General features: G+C 52.1%; 9 protein-coding genes across 9 annotated transcripts; 4 read left to right on the top strand and 5 right to left on the bottom strand.

Annotated features, from left to right (window-relative positions):
- Positions 1-33: 33 nt before the first annotated feature.
- Positions 34-1,152, bottom strand: DSM5745_03427 (AMMECR1 domain-containing protein; the record flags this gene model as incomplete). Its single annotated transcript, XM_026745443.1, has 2 exons — positions 34-523; positions 614-1,152. 2 exons carry the CDS (start codon positions 1,150-1,152, stop codon positions 34-36), a joined length of 1,029 nt encoding a protein of 342 aa, XP_026606309.1.
- Positions 1,153-1,682: 530 nt separating this feature from the next.
- DSM5745_03426 (putative regulatory factor Sgt1) lies at positions 1,683-3,610 on the bottom strand (the record flags this gene model as incomplete). Its single annotated transcript, XM_026745442.1, has 3 exons — positions 1,683-3,035; positions 3,089-3,288; positions 3,346-3,610. The coding sequence occupies 3 exons, from the start codon at positions 3,608-3,610 to the stop codon at positions 1,683-1,685; spliced, it is 1,818 nt and encodes a 605-aa protein (XP_026606308.1).
- Positions 3,611-3,977: 367 nt separating this feature from the next.
- DSM5745_03425 (putative spindle-pole body protein (Pcp1)) lies at positions 3,978-7,745 on the top strand (the record flags this gene model as incomplete). The annotated part of the gene is made up of 3 exons (XM_026745441.1): positions 3,978-4,568; positions 4,619-7,446; positions 7,514-7,745. 3 exons carry the CDS (start codon positions 3,978-3,980, stop codon positions 7,743-7,745), a joined length of 3,651 nt encoding a protein of 1,216 aa, XP_026606307.1.
- An 845-nt stretch (positions 7,746-8,590) lies between these two features.
- On the bottom strand, positions 8,591-10,072 carry DSM5745_03424 (AAA family ATPase VPS4; the record flags this gene model as incomplete). The annotated part of the gene is made up of 4 exons (XM_026745440.1): positions 8,591-8,812; positions 8,864-9,314; positions 9,370-9,702; positions 9,774-10,072. 4 exons carry the CDS (start codon positions 10,070-10,072, stop codon positions 8,591-8,593), a joined length of 1,305 nt encoding a protein of 434 aa, XP_026606306.1.
- Positions 10,073-10,494: 422 nt separating this feature from the next.
- On the top strand, positions 10,495-11,129 carry DSM5745_03423 (tubulin-binding prefolding complex subunit YKE2; the record flags this gene model as incomplete). The annotated part of the gene is made up of 2 exons (XM_026745439.1): positions 10,495-11,013; positions 11,070-11,129. The coding sequence occupies 2 exons, from the start codon at positions 10,495-10,497 to the stop codon at positions 11,127-11,129; spliced, it is 579 nt and encodes a 192-aa protein (XP_026606305.1).
- Positions 11,130-11,554: 425 nt separating this feature from the next.
- Positions 11,555-13,242, bottom strand: DSM5745_03422 (2,3-bisphosphoglycerate-independent phosphoglycerate mutase; the record flags this gene model as incomplete). Its single annotated transcript, XM_026745438.1, has 3 exons — positions 11,555-11,765; positions 11,828-13,148; positions 13,212-13,242. 3 exons carry the CDS (start codon positions 13,240-13,242, stop codon positions 11,555-11,557), a joined length of 1,563 nt encoding a protein of 520 aa, XP_026606304.1.
- Positions 13,243-13,685: 443 nt separating this feature from the next.
- On the top strand, positions 13,686-14,276 carry DSM5745_03421 (RNA polymerase II mediator complex middle subunit MED9; the record flags this gene model as incomplete). Its single annotated transcript, XM_026745437.1, has 1 exon — positions 13,686-14,276. One exon carries the CDS (start codon positions 13,686-13,688, stop codon positions 14,274-14,276), a length of 591 nt encoding a protein of 196 aa, XP_026606303.1.
- A 783-nt stretch (positions 14,277-15,059) lies between these two features.
- On the top strand, positions 15,060-16,640 carry DSM5745_03420 (glycine hydroxymethyltransferase SHM2; the record flags this gene model as incomplete). Its single annotated transcript, XM_026745436.1, has 3 exons — positions 15,060-15,095; positions 15,165-15,215; positions 15,312-16,640. The coding sequence occupies 3 exons, from the start codon at positions 15,060-15,062 to the stop codon at positions 16,638-16,640; spliced, it is 1,416 nt and encodes a 471-aa protein (XP_026606302.1).
- Positions 16,641-17,111: 471 nt separating this feature from the next.
- Positions 17,112-18,836, bottom strand: DSM5745_03419 (putative prenylcysteine lyase; the record flags this gene model as incomplete). The annotated part of the gene is made up of 2 exons (XM_026745435.1): positions 17,112-18,631; positions 18,680-18,836. The coding sequence occupies 2 exons, from the start codon at positions 18,834-18,836 to the stop codon at positions 17,112-17,114; spliced, it is 1,677 nt and encodes a 558-aa protein (XP_026606301.1).
- Between the last annotated feature and the right edge of the window lie 252 nt (positions 18,837-19,088).

Raw genomic sequence — 19,088 nt, 5'->3', positions numbered from 1 at the left:
CTAGCCATCGTCACTGCCATTAGACTGCCGTGATCAAGCCAACAGCTTCCCACTTCCATCATCCAGAGAGAGCACCCAATCACGCCACTCCTGCCACTGGGCATAGTCAGCAGACGCCTTGAGACCCTGATACTTGATTGTACGGAAATCCGAGACCTGCTCCCACGGCTCAAGCTTCGAGTTCGCGTTCGAGGAACCACTCCGAGCGTTGCTGCTGGTACTGCCGCGGAAGAACCGCCGATGTGTGTTGCCTTCATGGTGAGACCCGTCCCAGCCAGCCTTGTGCATTAGGGACTTGATGGTTTCTTCTTTCGTCCAGCCTTGCTCGACGGGGACGTCGGGGAGGTATGTTGCGCCGAAGCGGCGACCGCGGTGGATGAATGAAATGCGGATGCCGTGGGTGCCGAGGGTCCAATCTAGGGCGTTGGTGCAGGGCTCGAATGTGCCTAGGAGGGTTAGAGAGCAGGAGAGGGAGGGGAGGAGGGATTCTGGGATGGGGGAGAAGCGGGTGTCTTCGAAGGCTCTGCTCTCTGTTAGTCTTTTTTCTCTCTTTGGTTTGGATTAGGTATGGAGGTGGATTGATGGGCTGGATTGGGTGTATCGGTGTACGTACGATGTGAGAGCGTAGGATTTTAGACCGTGAGAGAGTTCCTGCGCCTCAAACGTGCCGATACACCCACGTAAGGATTTGCGGCCGCTCTTTGACAGTGTGTTCCATGTAACGAACAAGGGATATCTCTGATCGCTGAGTCGCTGTCGTTCCCCGGCTGGTGTGTCAGACTGTGAAGATATTGAGCTGGATGTGGTAGCGCTCGAGAAGATGGAGCTTGATGACTTGTTGGACATCGCCGATGGCGTCGTAGACGCGCTAGAATCCGACGCCGCTTGGGCTTGCAGGCGGCCGATTTCTGGGATCTTAATAGTCTGAGGGCGAGAAGTGGTCTGCACTCCTTGACCTGATGCTTCGTCATCGTTTATAGGTTGTTGGCCGGGGACCTCGTTCTCCTGGCTGACTTGAAGTTCGGAAAGTTTCTTGAACTGTTCGTATCTTTCCCATAGTTCCTCCACAGTAGTAAGGCTGATGGGGTCGTTCCCATCATACTCGGCAGCCAGGCTCTCGAAGCAATAGAAGCAATGTGCTGGAGTCGCCATAGACTCGAAGTAGGTACACAGATGCCGAGATTGCTCGATGATAAGAGAACTTTCAGTTGTGACTGGAATGACCCGTTTATATACGTTTATGGAAGCGTAGGATGTCACCTAACATCACCATGGGGCTCCACCACCACCACGGCTGGGACCGGACTAGAGCCCAGGTAAATCCGAACGCTGTGTAGAAGGATCTTGAACCGCTAGAACCAAGATTGGCTTTCAGGGATGACCGCGTCTAGCAGTGTAGCGCACAGCTCAAAGTTTATTAGGATCAGGACCGTGGTGGGGTGGAAGGAGGGGAGAAGTGGTTGAAAGACGGTCGAGGGCCCGAGAGGGGAACCTCAATCCAGCCGACAAGGTTGGCACGTGACTGATACTGCTTATCGCCCGTGATTTCTCCGCGTCCTAATCCGGGCACCACAAGTAGGTAGGGATCGGACATTGACCGGTTCATCCAATGTTTTTAGAGTTCATCCGCACCCGAGATGCGGAGATTCCAGATATCAAGAAGTCATCTAAATGGCCGGGTTTCACCGTTGGCGATCATCTTTAGGCATGGGCAGGTTCAGCATAGAGAGCATATTCCCGGCCGGACCCGCTGTCCCTGATTGTCCCTGGAGACTCTCTAGAAGGTTCTTCACCAGGTTGATATTGATATCTTGACCCTCAAGGTCGGGGTCACCGCTTTCATCCCCCATAACTCCCTGAGACACGGCGCGTTTGCCCTTGGAGATATCGCTAGGACGATTCAGATCGAGCACTCCCGTTCCCTTTAGTTCGGCCTCCATTTCCCGTGAGAGTTGTCGGATCTGCTCAGTGTCATCCTCGGAGTCGGTATCCAGCTCTTGCACTCGGTTAGCCGGACTCGATGATTTCGGTGGTCTGAGAGGAGGCATTGATGGCCCTGAAGGCATGCCCATCATTTCTTTCATCATCCTGGAAAACTCTTCCTCGTCAAAGGACGCGTCCTTGTCTTCACCTTCGCTATCCGGTTCTTCCTCCTCGTCCTCGTCGACATCGGAATCCGTCTCGTAGTCGTCGATGAAGTCGGCTCCTTCGAAACCAGCTGATTCGTCGTTCAAGAACTTCTCGAACTGAGCAACGATTCGTTGCAGGTTTTCCTGTGCATTCGCGTCGCCAAACTCCCCCGCAGATTTAGCCCTCTCTTTTCCTTTCCCCTTGAGCTCACTGTCCAAGTCCTCAAAGCTGATATCTAGCCATTTCTCGTCATCTTCACGCTTGTCCCAGTTTTGGATCTCCTCAGCAGTGGGAAGAGTCTCATCACCGGTATCTAGATCCTCGAGTATTAGTTTCATTTCCCGCACTAGTGGCTTATCCTGGTTCTGCGGGTCCGACAAAAGCATCTCAAAACCACAAGTCATTTTCATCCCGGTATCCGCACGATCGTATAACTTCCGATCATCGGTAGAAGGCAGTTTGTCAACCCATGACTTTGGCGCCGGGAAATCTTGACTTTTGACTTGTGCGTATCCAGTCCGTGTAAAGCGGGTGCTCACTGTGACGAAATCCTCAGGCTTGAAAGTGAGGTCTTCAGAATTCTTACTTCGCAGAGGCCTCAGCGCGATAGGATCCCGAAGATAGAAGGCTTCAACGGCGGGAGATATATAGGCGGGCTTCTGATGCAAGAGGAAGGCGACCTTGCGAGGGATAGTGACCAAAGCAGAATGAAGGTTCTCACTGATTTGCTTCGGGTAATTCCGCAATCGGTAAAATGCCTCCTCTTGAATCATGGCTGAGCGCATCAATCTATTGGGCTCGTCCTTTATTATCCTTCTCGCCTCCAACAGAGATATTGTTTCCGTGATTCTGCGCTTTTCATTCTTCGGTTTGACGATCACAAGGTCCCCTTGATGTAGCCATACCTTATAGTCGTTAGGGTACTCCGCAAATTAATAGATATCAGTCGAGTACCTACCCTATTATCTGCAATTTCCGGCTCGAGCCACGAAGGTAATGCCCCTGCCGCCTCTGCAAGGAGAAACTGCCCATCATTATCTGTCACAGTCGCCCAGATATCTTTATGTTTTTTGGTCAACTCGCGCAGCAGATGCACAATTACCCATTCATCCTCTACCGAGTCCCCGAAGTTCGTTCGTCCGCCCAACGTGGTCGTGCCTGAATGACCTAGTTAGAGGTGTTTTTGGAAGGAGTCGCATTCACGTGCGAGCGCACCATCTTTCTTTGTGATCTCCAGGCGGAATGCCTCTCTTTGCCAAATATAATCCTTCAGCAACTGCTTCGTCAACTCCGCTGCGGACTTCTGCACCTCCGTCAAGTGTGTCCGGGTAGCTGCGACTTCATCGATAACAGCGGGGGTGGGGTCCGAAGGAATATAGTGTAACGAGTACTCGATGCAGTCGTCGGGAAGTTCGGGCTTTGGGATGGGACGAAAAGTGGATTTGAACCACTCGATGTCCTCTTGCGACATTGGCGCCATGGCTCTAGTTTCTGATGAGCTTGTACTTTGTACAAGAGCTATTGCTGTTTTGTTTCGCCTGCAGCTCCGAAAAGTCAAACTAAAATTACCATCGGTATGACTTCATACAAAGAGCGGAAAATCACTCGGTCCGGATTATGCAGCGGCTTTGATCCGTCGACGCTAAGCCGCTTCTGGCTAGATACCAACAACGCCCCCGAACATTGTGCTCACCGCCCAAAACACGTCCATCGCCAATGCGTCGTCTTTCTACCCATCGAGCCTAACTATCTCTCCCGTGGTGTCGGGGATGTTTGCGCGCTGGAGGGCCTCGGAATACTACTCAACATACTAATTGTATCAGCGTACGACGCGCTTTCTCCGGAAAATGGCTTACCCGTACATCGACACCCCGCGCACCGAAGTCGACGGAAACGCGACTTACCTGACGCATGGATACCGCAGCGTCGGACGACACAACTTATCCGCCCTTGACTCGGTTGAAAACTCATTTCAAACGCCCTCGAAAGACGAAGATGTCCTGAAGGTTCTCGGCGACGGCCGCAGGCGCAGCTCTGCGGGATCGAAGCTCAATACACCGCGTGCGACTGCCGGCACAAAGTCAACGAGGAGCGCGTTAAACTCACGACAACTCCCGACAATGGGCGCGAAGGGCGAGTTTACGCCAATGCTGAAGAGTGCGATGAAGAATAATTATCTGAGGAATGCGTCTACGACGCGCGGACCAAAGACTCCGTCTTACGCGAGAGGGGGATACAGGAGCAATGGCAATACCCCAGGGTTGACGGTTATGGAGATGACAGGGATTGATGAAGAGGACGCGACAGTTGACGACCCGACGCCTGTTCCGCAAGTAGCCAGCAGCAGTGTGGCAGGCACCCCACTTCCGGGACTTGCCAGCCGGGACAATGGCGTTTTAGGCGACGGAAGTAACATGACACTAAAGGAACAAGAGAAGGTGGGCAACGCGCGGCAAAAGTTCTAAATGCGAATTGCTGACTTCTTCAGATCATCGATAAGCTTGACAAGGACAATTTCGGGCTGAAACTGAAGATTCATTTCCTTCAAGAACAACTAGAGAAGGCTGGGCCGTCTTACAATCAGGCGGCACTACACGAGAACACCGAACTTAAGGTCTCGAAGTTGACGATGCAACGCGATATATCACGGTATAAGAAGAGCCTGCAACAAGCCGAACGTGACCTAGAAGCCTATCGCCAACAGTTCCAGGAGTATAAAGAGAAGATGCGTAGGAAGAACACAGATGAGACGATACAACGGGAAATGGAGTCGATGAGAGAGGAGCTTGAGATCAGGGACCAGCGTGTAAAGGAGCTACAAGAACAACTAAGGGAGGCAAAGGACTCGCAGTCAGATCAAATCGACAAGCTCCGTGATGATATTGAGGACCTGGAGGCATCTTTAAGGGAGAAAGATCGAACAATCGAGGAGCGCGAAGAGGAGATCGAGGAACTGAAAGACAAAGATAATCAAGAGAAAGACGCTCTCTCCGAGCTGGAATCTGAACTTCGACGAGCAAAGGAACAGCTGGAGGAATTGCAGGACTCTCTAGACCAAGCAAGATCGGATGCCATAGAGGCCAGGACCTCCGAGCAACAAGCCTTGGAGGAGAAAGAACGCGCGGAAGAGAACCTTCAAGAACTGCATGACGAGATGTCGAACAAGTCAATTAGCACGAAAGGTCTTACTCGCCAACTGGAGGAGGAAGTGAAAGAGCTTCGCCATAAAAACAGTGCACTTAAAGAGGAACTTGACTCAAAAGCTCAACAAATATCCAGTATCGAGGAACAGTCTCAGATGTCACGACGGACCACGGATGACGAGAAGGAGCGGCTACTTGAAGAACTGCAACAGATCAGACGAGAACGTGAACTAGTTCTTCGGGAACGTGACGACCTCAATGCCCAACTCCATGAAGCGCAAGACGAGATTCAGCGGAAAACGGACGAGAAGGCTCTCCTCCAAACTCGGCATCACGCCTTGACAGACGAGTCCGGCGATTTGCAGAACGAATTGGCAAAGGCACAATCTAGAATCCGCGAACTCCAAGAGACATTCGACGTCGAAAAGCAGAACGCCGCGGAGGACGCGCAAAATGTGCGCTCTCAATACTTGGAGGACATTGAGCGCTTGCAAGAAGAGATTGAGTCTCTTCAGCATGAGATCGAAGACAAAGAAGGCCAGTTTGCGCTCGAGCAAGATAGATGGGAGAGTTTGAGGCGGAATCTGCAAGTCCAAAAGGACAGGGCCGAGGACCAAGCAGCAGGCTTTAAGCGGACCATCGAGAAGCTAGAACAAGTGGAGCACACACTGACCGGGAAAGAGTACAAGCTGCAAGAAGTCATTGATAGCGAGAAGACGAGGCATTTCAATGCTGAAGCTGTCCTTAGTCGCCAGGTAAAGGAGTTGAACGATGACTTGTCAGCTAAGCGAGATGCCATTGACGAATTACGGCATGAACTTCTGTCTGCCAAGGAAGAGCTTCGCCTTACGAGGCGTGCGGAAGCGACCCTCAAGGAAAAGGTACAATCTTTGGAGGATGAGGTGGTTGTTCTCCAGTCAAGCCTAGAAGAAGAACAAGAATATGCCAAAACGCGCACACGGAAAGAGCCTGCTGAACAGGATGGCCAGGTGCAGAAGCTACTTGCTGATAAGCAAAAGCTTCGCGATCAACTCGCCAACGCGCACGTTGAGCTTCATGATCTTAAAACTGTGAAGACAGAGATTGAGGCAGAACGCGATGAGCTTCAAGCACAACTAGACCAAGTCCAAAACCAGGTTGGTGACACCACGAAGTTCGATAAAGAGAAGACCGAGCTCCGAAAATCTTCTCTTCGGATGGAGACGGAACTTAAGAGACTCAAGGAAGACCGAATGGCGCTCCTGGAAACTAAGGAATCTCTTGAGAACCAACTGAACTCTGAAATCGAGAGAGCCGCTTTGGAGGAGAACAGGCTGTCTGCGGAGATCGACCAGCTTCAAAGCAAGTTGCAATCTACCTCCGGAGGAAGGGATCGAGAACTCGCGCTCACTAAGAACAAGCTCCAACGGTTCGAAAAGCGCATCCGTGAGCTGGAGGATCTGCTGGAGCAACAGCCGCCCGCTGATAATGAGCAGTCGGCAACTGCTGCAGACCTGTCAATGCTGCGCCATAATTTAGACGAGGTACGGAAACGTGAAAAAGCGTTGATACAGCGCGAAGCCGACCAAAAAGCTTCTATCCGCGCCTACAAGTCTAAGGTTGTTGAGCTTGAAAGAGAATTGCATGACGCGACTATAAGAAAATTTGAAGCTCAATCTCCATCATCGTCGCCAGCCAACAAGTTGCATCAAGATGTCCGGACCTTGCGGAAGCAGCTCTCAGACGCGCACCGTGTTTTGCGAGAACTGAAGCAAAAGAACCATGATCTTGAACGAGCCGCGATGCGTGAAGAGGATCAACGAGACCTGCACGAGCTGCTTAAGCAGTCAACCCTCGAGGCCGAGGCCTTGGCTCTGCAGGTGTCCGAAAAAGAAGCTCTATTAAGTGATACAGAATACCGGCTTCACAGAATACGTGAAGAGCGCGCTTCTTATGCCCGGAAAGCGAATGCGGCGCTCAAGGAACTCGACTCTCTCCAGGATCGCTACAGGCAAGCCATGGAGAAAGCAAATGTCAAGGGCGAAAACAAGACCAAGCATGAAAAGGAAATGCTCGGCCTCGGCAAAGAGATCATCTGGCTCCGAGCACGCCTCAAGAGAGAGGAGAAGTTCCGTCGGGACCTAGCCTGGAGCAAGGGATTGATGGAACTTGGGGAGCGTGTCAGGGTTGCTTGGTATGTTACCCACTTCGAATTCATTCTCGACGTAAACGTCAATGTACTAACCTGATCCCTTCTGTAGCAACGAGGCCGACCTCCGCATGATCTCTGATATGGGCGTCAAAGCTCGTGACCGCAGTAATGTGCGCAGCCCAAAGGCGAAGCTCAAGACCGCTGTCTCTATGGTCAAGGCCGTCGTCCGCATGCAGAAGCTGGGCCGTGAATGGAAGAGGATGACGAAGCTAGGCGAAGGCTTGAAGCGGGCGAAGAATGAGGTTATGAGGCGGAGGGAAAGGGAGTCATTAAAGGCATAGATTGTCTTTTCTGCTCCAGATGTCTTTTCTTCCACCTACCTATATCGCTCTACATTTCATTTTCGCCAGCCGAGGCTCTTCTCTTTCTTCTGTCTTTTTGTTTATATCAACCAAGTAATTCCCCAGCGATGATTGATTGTTCTGTTTATGCTTTCGTTTTTGTGTACTTATCTTGAGTAGGCGTCTTTCTGGGATTGCATGAACTTACCCTTGGTTTGCGAGAGCTGAACGGGTACTTATGAGGAGGTTTGTTCTTTGGGTGATTGCTACGTACATAAACTGAGAAATGTCATTTTGTCTACCTACCGCCATTCATCATGCATCCGCCAGACATCCAGCCTTGAGTCCCTGTGTCTGCGTGGAGAGATGAACATAAGATCTTGATTCAAGCCAGCGAGACTCGTTTCTTGATCGTATACGGAGTAAAGCCTGGTAACCCGTGTATTTTAGAGCCGAGACAGGCCACGAAGAAGAAAAGAACAAGAGTAGTACTGAAAGTTAATATAACGCCTCGCCTGCCTAAGTAGCCTCCGTCCAACAGTGATAACGCTTAACACCGGCATGTGAAGTGAAAAGAGGATGCATCCCCTTGTTGAATCAAGGGAAGAACGCGTGGTATGCAAAATGGACAGGAAAATGACTCGGAAAAAATAGATGATGACTGGGGGAAGATATGTATAGGGGTGGTCATTTAACTCGTTCAGAAGATGGGAAGATTTGCGGAGCACCTGTATAACCAACAGAAGGGGGACGTCGCGTCGTAGGGACATTGTATAGAGACGTAGTCTATCGGACACAAGCAGAGATGAGGTACGCAGGGAAAGACTTTTACAAGGCCCAAAGGGTTAAGCACCCTCACTACCGAACTCTTGGGTCCATTCCGTGTTCCTCTTCAAGTCCTCGTGGCTGACTGTTGGCCGCGAGTTGCGGATGGCCTTGATGAAGTCCTTGAGCACGAGAGGAGGCTCTAATAATTGATCGGCCTCAATGTTCTCCCACCGCATCTCCATGGCGCCACTGTCGCCAGGGGAGCATGGCGTTAACTTTTCTTGCCCTTCATGTAGGACCTGGGAGTGGAGTTAGCATTGAACTGAGGAGCTCGAAAGACGACCCATTACCTTCTTGTAGTGTGTGGCAGTTTGAATTTTACGGATGGGTTGCATAAGCGCATCTTGCACGGCAATACTGATATCGCTACCGGAGTAGCCTTCGCTTTGCTCTGCTAGGGACCGGTAGTCGGCCTGTGTCATGTGACACGGGGTTGAGCCTACAGCTAGCATGAACATCTTCATGCGCGCGTTGATATCCGGAAGACTGATGTGCACTCGTCGTTGGAATCTTCGGCGAATGGCGGCGTCTAGCTGCCAGGGGATATTTGTTGCGCCTAGGATGAGGACACCCTTGGAGTCGTTGCCTACTCCGTCCATTTGGACGAGCAGTTCAGTCTTGATACGGCGAGACGCCTCCGAGTCGTTCTCCCCACGCGCACCGCAGAGCGCATCGACTTCGTCGATGAAGATGATAGCAGGCTTGTTCTCTCGGGCCATGTTGAAGAGTTGTTTCACAAGCCTGTAGGGCAGTGTCAGTCTGCAACAGATGTGCGATTGAAGTTTAGACGACATACCTCTCACTCTCACCCATCCATTTCGAAACCAGATCACTACTGCTGACACTGAAGAATGTGCTGTTTGCCTCCGTCGCGACAGCCTTGGCAAGGTAGGACTTTCCTGTACCCGGAGGCCCATATAGTAAAATACCCTTCCACGGTTGTCGCCGCCCTGTGAATAGATGTGGGAATTTTATAGGAAGAATAACCGCCTCCTTCAGCGCTTCCTTTGCACCCTCGAGGCCCGCGACGTCCTCCCATTTCACATTCGGCTTCTCCGACAAGATGGCGCCAGCAAGGGCAGACCGTAGCTTCTTGGAATCGGCGTCCTCGTTGTCGTCGTCTTCTTTCCTACATAGCAGAGAAGGTACAAAGTTAGCGCAACCGCAAGCCTGAACACTGACAGAAAAATGTATACATACCCGCCTTTCCCACTGCCCTGCGACACCTTGCCGTTGGCGCCTACCGCGCTCGGCTTTTTCCGACTGTCCTGCGATGCCAGATGATTCTTCAACTTCTCCGCGCGGTCCATGTACTCGCCTGCCTTTGCGCGGATCATCTCCTTGGACTTGGGGTTCTTCTCCCATTTCAGAGCCAGCATGAACAGCTCTAATGCTGAGTAATATTGCTGATAAGCTTTCTCGTACTCGCCCTCATTGTCGCTCTCAATGGCCTTCTTGACCGTGTCAATCGCTCGGCCGAGGAAATCGGTGTTGCTCATTCTGACGATGATGACCCAAGCGCTTGTTTGAGATCTCTTTTAAGCTGCGTAGAACGACTCGTTCAGAACTGGCGGGCTGGCTCGGAGGCGAAGACAGGTACGGTTGGAGGCGGGGAGTTTGGGGAGAACGAAATAGATACGGCTGGAAGAGAAGGCTTGCTGGCTGCGACGGACTAGCTAAACGAGGGATTCCTTCTAGAAAGATAATGTAGGTAGACAGAGAAATACTGTAGACTGATAAACCAAAGGCTGCTGTAGTGTTTTCTTCGCGGGGATGCGATGGGGGTGGGGAGCGAGGGTGATCGGTCTCTCTGGACAACGCCGCCTTGGTGTCGCTCTCGTGCCCTTAGGCGCTTTTCTGCCGCTCCCCATCGTCGCCCATCAACTTTTAATATTACTCATAGTTTACACAGTTCGCAAACATGGCAGACCCTCAGAAGCAGATGCAGGCCCTCTCAGATGAGTACCAGGCCCTTCAAACCGGTGCGTCCACCATCCCGTTGCGTCCCAGAGGAGCGGAGCGGGGCTGCAGTCCCCGATACAAGACACAACAGTGGATTCAAGGAAAGCAATGGCTGACAATGTACCTAACAGAACTCGATGGCCTCGTTGACGCGCGTCAAAAACTCGAATCCCAGCAGCAGGAGAACAAGAGCGTTCAGACCGAATTCAACTCCCTCGACGATGACGCCAATATCTTTAAGCAGATCGGGCCGGTGCTATTGAAGCAGGATAAGACGGAGGCATTGATGGCCGTGAATGGGCGTCTGGAGTTCATTGAGAAGGAAATGTACGTTTCAACTATTGCTCATCTGGCTCCTACCGCGCAGAAGCTGGATGGTGGATTAAAAGCGAAGCTGTTGCTGATTGTCACCCACAGTCAGCGAATCGAGGGCCAGATCAAGGAAAACCAGGATAAGAGCGATAAGAAGAGGACTGAGGTGAGCTTCCTTATGATAGACCTGCATAGCTGGCCTTATCTAACCGTGTGTGATAGATCGTCCAGTACCAGAGCCAAATTCAACAACAGGCTGCTGCCGCGTCGGCCTCTGCGTGAGACTAACACTGACGGGAAATTATTGGATAAGGTATTGAGCATAGCTAGCGCATGCGGATAATATGAATTGGTATTGATGAGAGCCAACATATGAAAACCAGCCGAATCAGCCAGCGCCGCTTCCCGTTCACGGAATGGATCTAATCGGCGCATTGTCTCTGCTTCTGAGCGGGAGTCAAGGGCCGCGGGGAGACCCGGAGGAGGGTTGATACGCGCTCACAGAGAAGAGATTACGGTAGAATAGTCGGCAGGGCTACAGGTCGCCGTCGCCTTAAGTGGTACCGGCCTTAAGGTCGCCATGGCATCCGAAAGATACCCAGAGCCACAATATATGCTTCTAAATGTGAAACTCCATGACATTCGTCTCTTCATAAACAACGCTGTCTCTAGGTAGCGTGCACAAAAAATCTATATTCATATTACGTCTATGCCTTGACCAAGAGGCTCTCTCCAGTCATCTCCTTGGGCTGTTCGATACCCATGGCAGCGAGGACGGTTGGCGCAACGTCTCCGAGGACACCGGGTTCCTTCCTGAGGCTCCAGCCCTCGGGGGCATTGGCCATGATGAAGGGAACCTTGTTGGTGGTGTGCGATGTCTTGGGCGTGCCCTTCTCGTTGAGCATTTCCTCAGCGTTCCTTGGGTTGACTACGTTAGCCTGGGCCGGTTGTGCGGGGCTGCATGGAATTTCAACACTTACCCGTGATCGGCGGTGATGAAGAGGGTGTAGCCGTGCTTCTTGCAGGCTTCGTAGATGACGCCAATGGCCTTGTCGGTGGCCGCGACACCCTTAATGGCAGCCTCGTAGACACCAGTGTGGCCAACCATGTCAGGAGGAGCAAAGTTGTTCATGATGAACTCGAACTTGCTCTCGGCGATACGTTCCTCCATCTTCTTGCCGACGCCCTCGGCACTCATCTCGGGCTGAAGGTCGTAGGTGGCAACCTTGGGAGAGGGAATCATGTCGCGGACCTCACCAGGGAACTGCTTCTCGATACCACCGTTGAAGAAAAAGGTGACGTGGGCGTACTTCTCAGTCTCAGCAACGTGGCACTGCTGGACGTCCTTCTTGCCGAGCCATTCGGCCAAAACGTTGCCCATGTGCTGAGGGGGGAAGGCGACGGGGAATGTGTAATCGGGCTTGTACTGGGTCATGGTGGTGAGGTGGATGTTTTTGGGGTAGGGGAGGTCGGGCCTGGGTGAACGATCGAAGTCACCGAGAAGCTGGGTGATCTCACGGACACGGTCGGAGCGGTAGTTGAAGAAGAAGAGAGTGTCATCCTCCTGCACGCGGCGGTCCTTGCCACCAACGATGATGGGCTTGAGGAACTCATCGGTCTGGTTCTCAGTGTAGCGCTTCTCAATAGCCTCGACGGGGTCGGAGCTCTCCTCGCCTTCTCCGGAAAGGATACCATTGATGGCAATCTCAACGCGCTCCCAACGCTTGTCACGGTCCATAGCGTAGTAGCGGCCGACAATAGTCGCGATCTCACCAATGCCGATCTCTTTCGTAGCGTCGAGCAGTTGCTGCATGTACTTGGAAGCACTCTTGGGGTCGGTATCACGGCCATCACCGAAGAAGTGGATGAAGACCTGGGGGATCTCCATCTCCTTGGCGACCTTCAACAGGCCGATGAGGTGAGTGATGTTGGAGTGGACACCGCCATCGGAGATGAGACCCAGCAGGTGAAGACGGCCATTGCCCTCCTTAGCGCGCTTGAATGACGCAACGATGTTGTCCACCTTGTTCAGCTCTCCCTTCTTGAGCGTCTGGTCGATGCGCACACTGTCCTGCCAGACGACACGGCCGGCACCGATGTTCAAGTGGCCGACCTCACTGTTACCCATCAGACCCTCAGGCAAACCGACAGCAAGCGATGAGGCGTCAAGCTCGGTGTAACCCGAGGCAGTCTTCGAGTTCTCCTCGGCGAAACCCGACATGACCGGGGTGTCAGCGGCGGCGATGGCATCACCCTCCTTGGGGGAGTTGGGGCCGGCGACACCCCAACCGTCAATGACGACTAGAAAGCTGTGTTAATGGATGCCATTTGGGGAACATGAGGCTCGAGTGAAGGATCGCATACTCAGAACAGCCTTCTGGTCAACCTTGGCCATATTGAATATCTAACTCAGATGATCCTTGGTATGATCAAATCAGCGAAGCTCATAGGGTAGTAGAAGCAATTGATGGCACTGAGGTACTTACAGAGATGAGGAAATTGTAAAAGTTCTAGTAAATTGAAGAAATTCAGAAAAAGAAAGCGGAGGAAAAGTGGCCGAGGCTGTCCGGTGAGCACAACAAAATAATAGTATGGAGGGGGAGGGGCTTCGGTGACGCTTTGGGAAACAGGCGTTTTTCTGTTTTCCCGCGCTTTCTACGTCACTTCTGCTGTCGCTCTTCCGTTCTCGACCGCGTTCCGGCTCTTCCCTAAACAATTCCCCAGCTTTCGGGACAGCAACGTCCTTTGCTATCTGGAGCCCCATCATTAGTATTTTCTTGTTTCCGGTTCGTTATCAGGGGCAACTCACCTCGGATCGCTATCTTCCCCACGCCCGCAATGGCCTCCAGATCGCCGACCGCCGTAACGCCAGGACCGAAGTCTTCTGCGCCTGAGACGCCAGCCATAATCAACGACGCGCTTACAACACCGCAAGCTGTTCCTTTCCCACCTCCGCAGACCTTTGATTTCATTCCTCCGCTTCATGGAGTGATTCTTCGACTTCTTGCTCCCAACGCAAACGAAGCAGGGGCTGCCAATGGCGGAAACGACGGCGCTGGGCCAGATCAAAGCCAACAGCCAACATCAGGGGTCAACGATGGGAATACCAACGCCGATTTACTAGCAGCTGTATCTTCATCAGGTCCCGGTCCTTCCACTGCAGCTGAGATCGCTGCATTGGGCTCGAACTTGCTTCCTCCATTGGATGTCAAGAAACTGCCGACTGAAGTCAGCTCGATCAAGATCCGGGTACAGAAAGCACAAGCTGTTGTGGAGGGCTTGCCGGACGTGGACCGTACTGTAGCAGAGCAGGAAAAGGAGATTCAGGATCTCGAGGACAAGATTACGAGGCTGAGATCCGTGATTTCTGACTTTGGGAGGAGGGCAAACAAAGCCAATTTTGAGAAAACCAAAGCACATGGCCCATGAAGTCTGAAGGACGAAGGTATGCCCATTATTTGTCAAAGTCGGACATGGAATTGCTCCTGAGAAGCGACCTGCTAGAAAGACAGCCATAAGATCCTCATGTGCTATCGACCTTTTCGGACGTGGTGGCTAATGCCCATTCAAGAGATTGGCGATCCATCATGCAATAATTGCCATTGACTCAATGTAGCAAACACTGCCCGCTGAGTTTCCAATGGTCAGCATCAAAGGTTCTCACTTGACATACAGCCTCCGACTATCGAAGCCTCGGCAGGCCATGGCCATGCTATAATAGCATACACGGGGCTTTACCATCAAGTCTTTTGAGGCGAACAAGTCACGACTGTGACTGGAAATAGGCCGGGAAGGACCTTAGGCGGGGGCACAGAGTAACATGCACCGATTACCCCTCCAGGCCACCGCGGTCCTCATCACTCACAGCATGTCATCTTTATACACAGAAATCGTATGCTACACTGGCAACATCAATAATTGATGTATATTTCTCATCTTATAAAATGTAAGACACCGCGTAACACGACTAGAAACGGAGTAGATTCTCCGAGAACTGCGGACCGGGTGAGGCAGGAAACTCCGATATCGCGGTCCGATTCGCCGCCGTCAGATCTTTAGCTCCAGATTTCTGAGGCAACTTTTCCTACCCCACCACCTTTTTTTTCTTCTTATTACTCTCCAGTCTCCCTCCTCCTTTTCTTCCCCATTCCTCCCTCATACCAGCTTTTGTCTTTTTCTTCCTATCTTCATTCCTTCGCTTCACCTCTCACAATGGCCGCCTACGCTCTGTCAGATGCCCACCGGGCTGTAAGTTCCCCATTGAGCTCTTCAGCTCTTTAGAGCTGTACCTGAACCATGACTGACTCACCGGTGTAGCAAATGGAGGACCGCCTCGTCAACACTGACCCTGAGGTCGCTAAGATCATGGTATGTGATCATCTGCAACTGCAGGTCCTTGTCCTGCGGCGTATCATCCGTGGGATCTGTTCTCATTGACCAAGTCTAACTTTCTACGCTTTACAGGAAAATGAGATCCAACGTCAGCGTGAATCCATCGTTCTGATTGCCTCTGAGAACTTCACCTCCCGTGCCGTCTTCGATGCTCTTGGCTCCCCCATGTGCAACAAGTACTCCGAGGGTTACCCCGGTGCTCGTTACTACGGTGGAAACCAGCACATTGACGCCATCGAGCTTCTGTGCCAGTCCCGTGCCCTCAAGGCCTTTAACCTCGACGCCGACAAGTGGGGTGTCAACGTTCAATGCTTGAGTGGTTCCCCCGCCAACCTGCAGGTCTACCAGGCCCTCATGCGCCCCCATGACCGTCTCATGGGTCTCGACCTCCCCCACGGTGGCCATCTGAGCCACGGTTACCAGACCCCTGCCAGAAAGATCTCTGCTGTCTCTACCTACTTCGAGACCCTCCCCTACCGTGTCAACCTCGAGACTGGTATCATTGACTACGACACCCTTGAGGCCAACGCTGAGCTCTACCGCCCCAAGATCTTGGTCGCCGGTACTTCCGCCTACTGCCGTCTGATCGACTATGCCCGCATGCGCAAGATCGCTGACAAGGTCGGCGCCTACCTTGTTGTTGACATGGCTCATATCTCCGGTCTGATCGCTGCTGGCGTCATCCCCTCTCCCTTCGAGTACGCCGATGTTGTTACCACGACCACCCACAAGTCTCTCCGTGGCCCTCGTGGTGCCATGATCTTCTTCCGCAAGGGTGTCCGCAACACCGACCCCAAGACCGGCAAGGACGTCCTGTACGACCTTGAGGGCCCCATCAACTTCTCCGTTTTCCCTGGTCACCAGGGTGGTCCCCACAACCACACCATCACTGCTCTCTCTGTTGCCCTCAAGTATGCTGCTACCCCCGAGTTCAAGCAGTACCAGGAGCTGGTGATCAAGAACGCCAAGTCCCTTGAGAACGAGTTCAAGGCTATCGGTCATAAGCTCGTCTCCGACGGTACCGACAGCCACATGGTCCTCGTCGACCTCCGCCCCAAGTCTCTTGACGGTGCCCGTGTCGAGGCCGTCCTCGAGCAGATCAACATTGCTTGCAACAAGAACTCTATCCCCGGTGACAAGTCCGCTCTCACTCCCTGCGGTATCCGTATCGGTGCCCCCGCCATGACTAGTCGTGGTATGGGTGAGGAGGACTTCAAGCGCATCGCTCGCTACATCGACCAGGCCATCAACATCTGCAAGTCCGTCCAGGCTGAGCTTCCCAAGGAGGCCAACAAGCTCAAGGACTTCAAGGCCAAGGTCGCCTCCGGCACCGTTGAAGAGATCAACAACCTCCGCAAGGAGGTTGCCGAGTGGGCCAGCACCTTCCCCCTCCCCGTTTAAGCGGCTCGAGGCTCTAATCTTGGATATGATACCAATTTTCTTCTGTTTTATTTTCTGACTTGTTACTTTTTTGCTCTTGTACGAGTTCAACATCATTGCGCATAAAATGGGTTGCGGAGTGCTTTTTGGGGTTACGGGTCTGCTTTTTCAACCTTACGCGGGTCACGGGATATGGATATATGAATGAGAATCAACATAGCACTGGGATGGCTTCTTCAACACCTTCTTCAACAGGAAAAGTTTACCCTTTTCACAGGCTTTAACTGCCTTGGCTTTAATGCCTTCTTTACCGATAGCTACGTCTATACATTAATGATTGATATATGAATGAATTGACTTTGTCAATACGTTTCCGATTCTGCTCCTCGGATAAATGCTATTAACGCCATACTCCTATATTGTCCAGAGCACCTAAGCAGATACGCGATAGACGCTAGATGCTCTACCTAGAAATGCCATGCCTTTTCACAATCAGAGCTCCCCACTTTCCCCTTGGACAACAATTGGAGAATCATCCAACCCCCTCACCTGCCCATCTTCATCCTCATCCAACCAAGCCTGCGACATCAGCGCTGCTACATTCTTTCCCATAAGCGCACTTGTCTCCATGGTCGAAATAAAACTCTCAATGCCGCCTGTGTACCAGACACCCGGCGCAAGGAGCGGGTCTTCAAAAGTCACGCGCGGGTACAGGAAAGGGTAGGGGTGCCATATCTTCTCGTATGACCAGCTTATCTCTTCGCTGGGAAGATCAGTGATGTACCCGGCTTTCTTTACTTTTGGTTGTTCGAGGCCTAGGATGTCTCGGATGAATGCTTCGTTTGGACGGGTGGGGGAAAAGATCTTGTAGACGTAGTGCTTTGTCTTGGACTCTGGTTCTTCTTCTGAAGAAGATGGAGCGTCCACGGTGCGGAGGGTGCTGATACTCCAGAAGTTTGCTGGGCCGACGCCTTCCTCAGCGTTGCCGAGGTCTGTACCGGCAGGGAGAGTAGTAAGGATGGTTTCCGGAGGAAGATCGGACGGGTTCTTCAGGTTGAAGTATTTGCCTGATAATCGATGTGGTGAAGAGAAGAGGGTTACGTAGAGAGTGTGGAAAGGAATAGTGTCCGGGGTGTGTTCGAGTGCTGGAGAGACCTTGATATCGGAGTACTGGTATGGACCGGCAATGACAACTTCATCAAAATCGGCTCTTTTTTGTCTAATGCTCTGCTCATCTTTGAAGTTAAGCGTAACGGTGTTGTCCTTGTTCCGGCTGATGGCTGTAACCGTGTGGTTGAGTTGCACGTTCGCTTGCGCAGATTTGAGCATTCCATCAAAGATGCGCCAGTTACCTCCCTCCACAGCCACGGCACCGTCTGTGGCAAGGCAGACCATAGACTCAAGCCCGTGAATCAAAGGCAGATTCTGACCATAGTTGACGCGCGTGCTCGCCTGGATTAGTTCCCGAGAAAAGTCAGGGGATACATTGTTCTTCTCCAGGAACGTAGCTCCAGATGTGGACGTCGCATCCAGCAACCCCACCGAGGCAGCAGCAGCGGTAAGAGACTTGAAAGGAAACAACGGCTCTTTATAGAGTTGGAGGAACTTGCTGACAGTGCTCTTCATGAGGTTCTGGGCACGCACTGGGGCCAATCCATAGCGCCACAAAAGCTTCGCAATATTCCACCAGCTGGAGGAATCCTCCATCACGTAGGCGAACTCCTTTCCATCCCAGATACCGATGGCGTCCCTGTTCCCGGTGCGCTCAAAGCTGGCGCCCCTGACGTCAAGACCAAGCTCTTTGGATGCATTGACGAGGTTGTAGTTTACTTGGACAAAGATGGATGCGCCAAGTTCAATTGGGAATGCTGGATCATCAAACACATTGACTGTCGTTGAGCGGCCACCGACGTAGGAAGCACGCTCAAAGACAGTGATATTAACAGGTACTCCGAGTAAGTCTGCATACTTGCGCAAGTTGTATGCCGTAGATGCTCCAGCTGCCCCAGCTCCTACCAGGACGTCAGTAAGTAGGCTGATATTAGCGAGGTAATTCTTACCAATAACCGCAACTTGTTTCGGCCCAGGTTCAACCGACTTGAGGGACGACCTTGCCCCACTAAGCTTGGGAATTGGAATGAATGCTAGAGCTGTAGCATAACAAAGAGCCCAGACAAAGAGGCACCATCTAAACCTGCCGCTAAAGAATGGCTCCATGACGGAGCTTAGCGTATGCTCGTCAAGCCTTGTGCCTGACTACGGTTTCTAGATATCGCGTCTAGATTATTTCAAGCCAGGGTGCCCCAGGTGTAATGTGAAGTTCCCGATAGACAGATTGATGAATTCTACCCTGATGAGGTTAATTGGGATGGAAGTTGAAGCTATCGAGCGAGCTGACGATGTAACAGACACAGAACGCTAACCCCGATACGGAATGGCGCCCCTGACCCCATATCGCTTATCGCCCAA

This window comes from Aspergillus mulundensis, assembly GCF_003369625.1.
Source record: "Aspergillus mulundensis strain DSM 5745 chromosome Unknown scaffold_2, whole genome shotgun sequence".
Lineage (NCBI taxonomy): Eukaryota > Fungi > Ascomycota > Eurotiomycetes > Eurotiales > Aspergillaceae > Aspergillus > Aspergillus mulundensis.
Note: the sequence above shows the minus strand (reverse complement) of the source record. Positions and strands in the feature narration are given on the sequence as shown.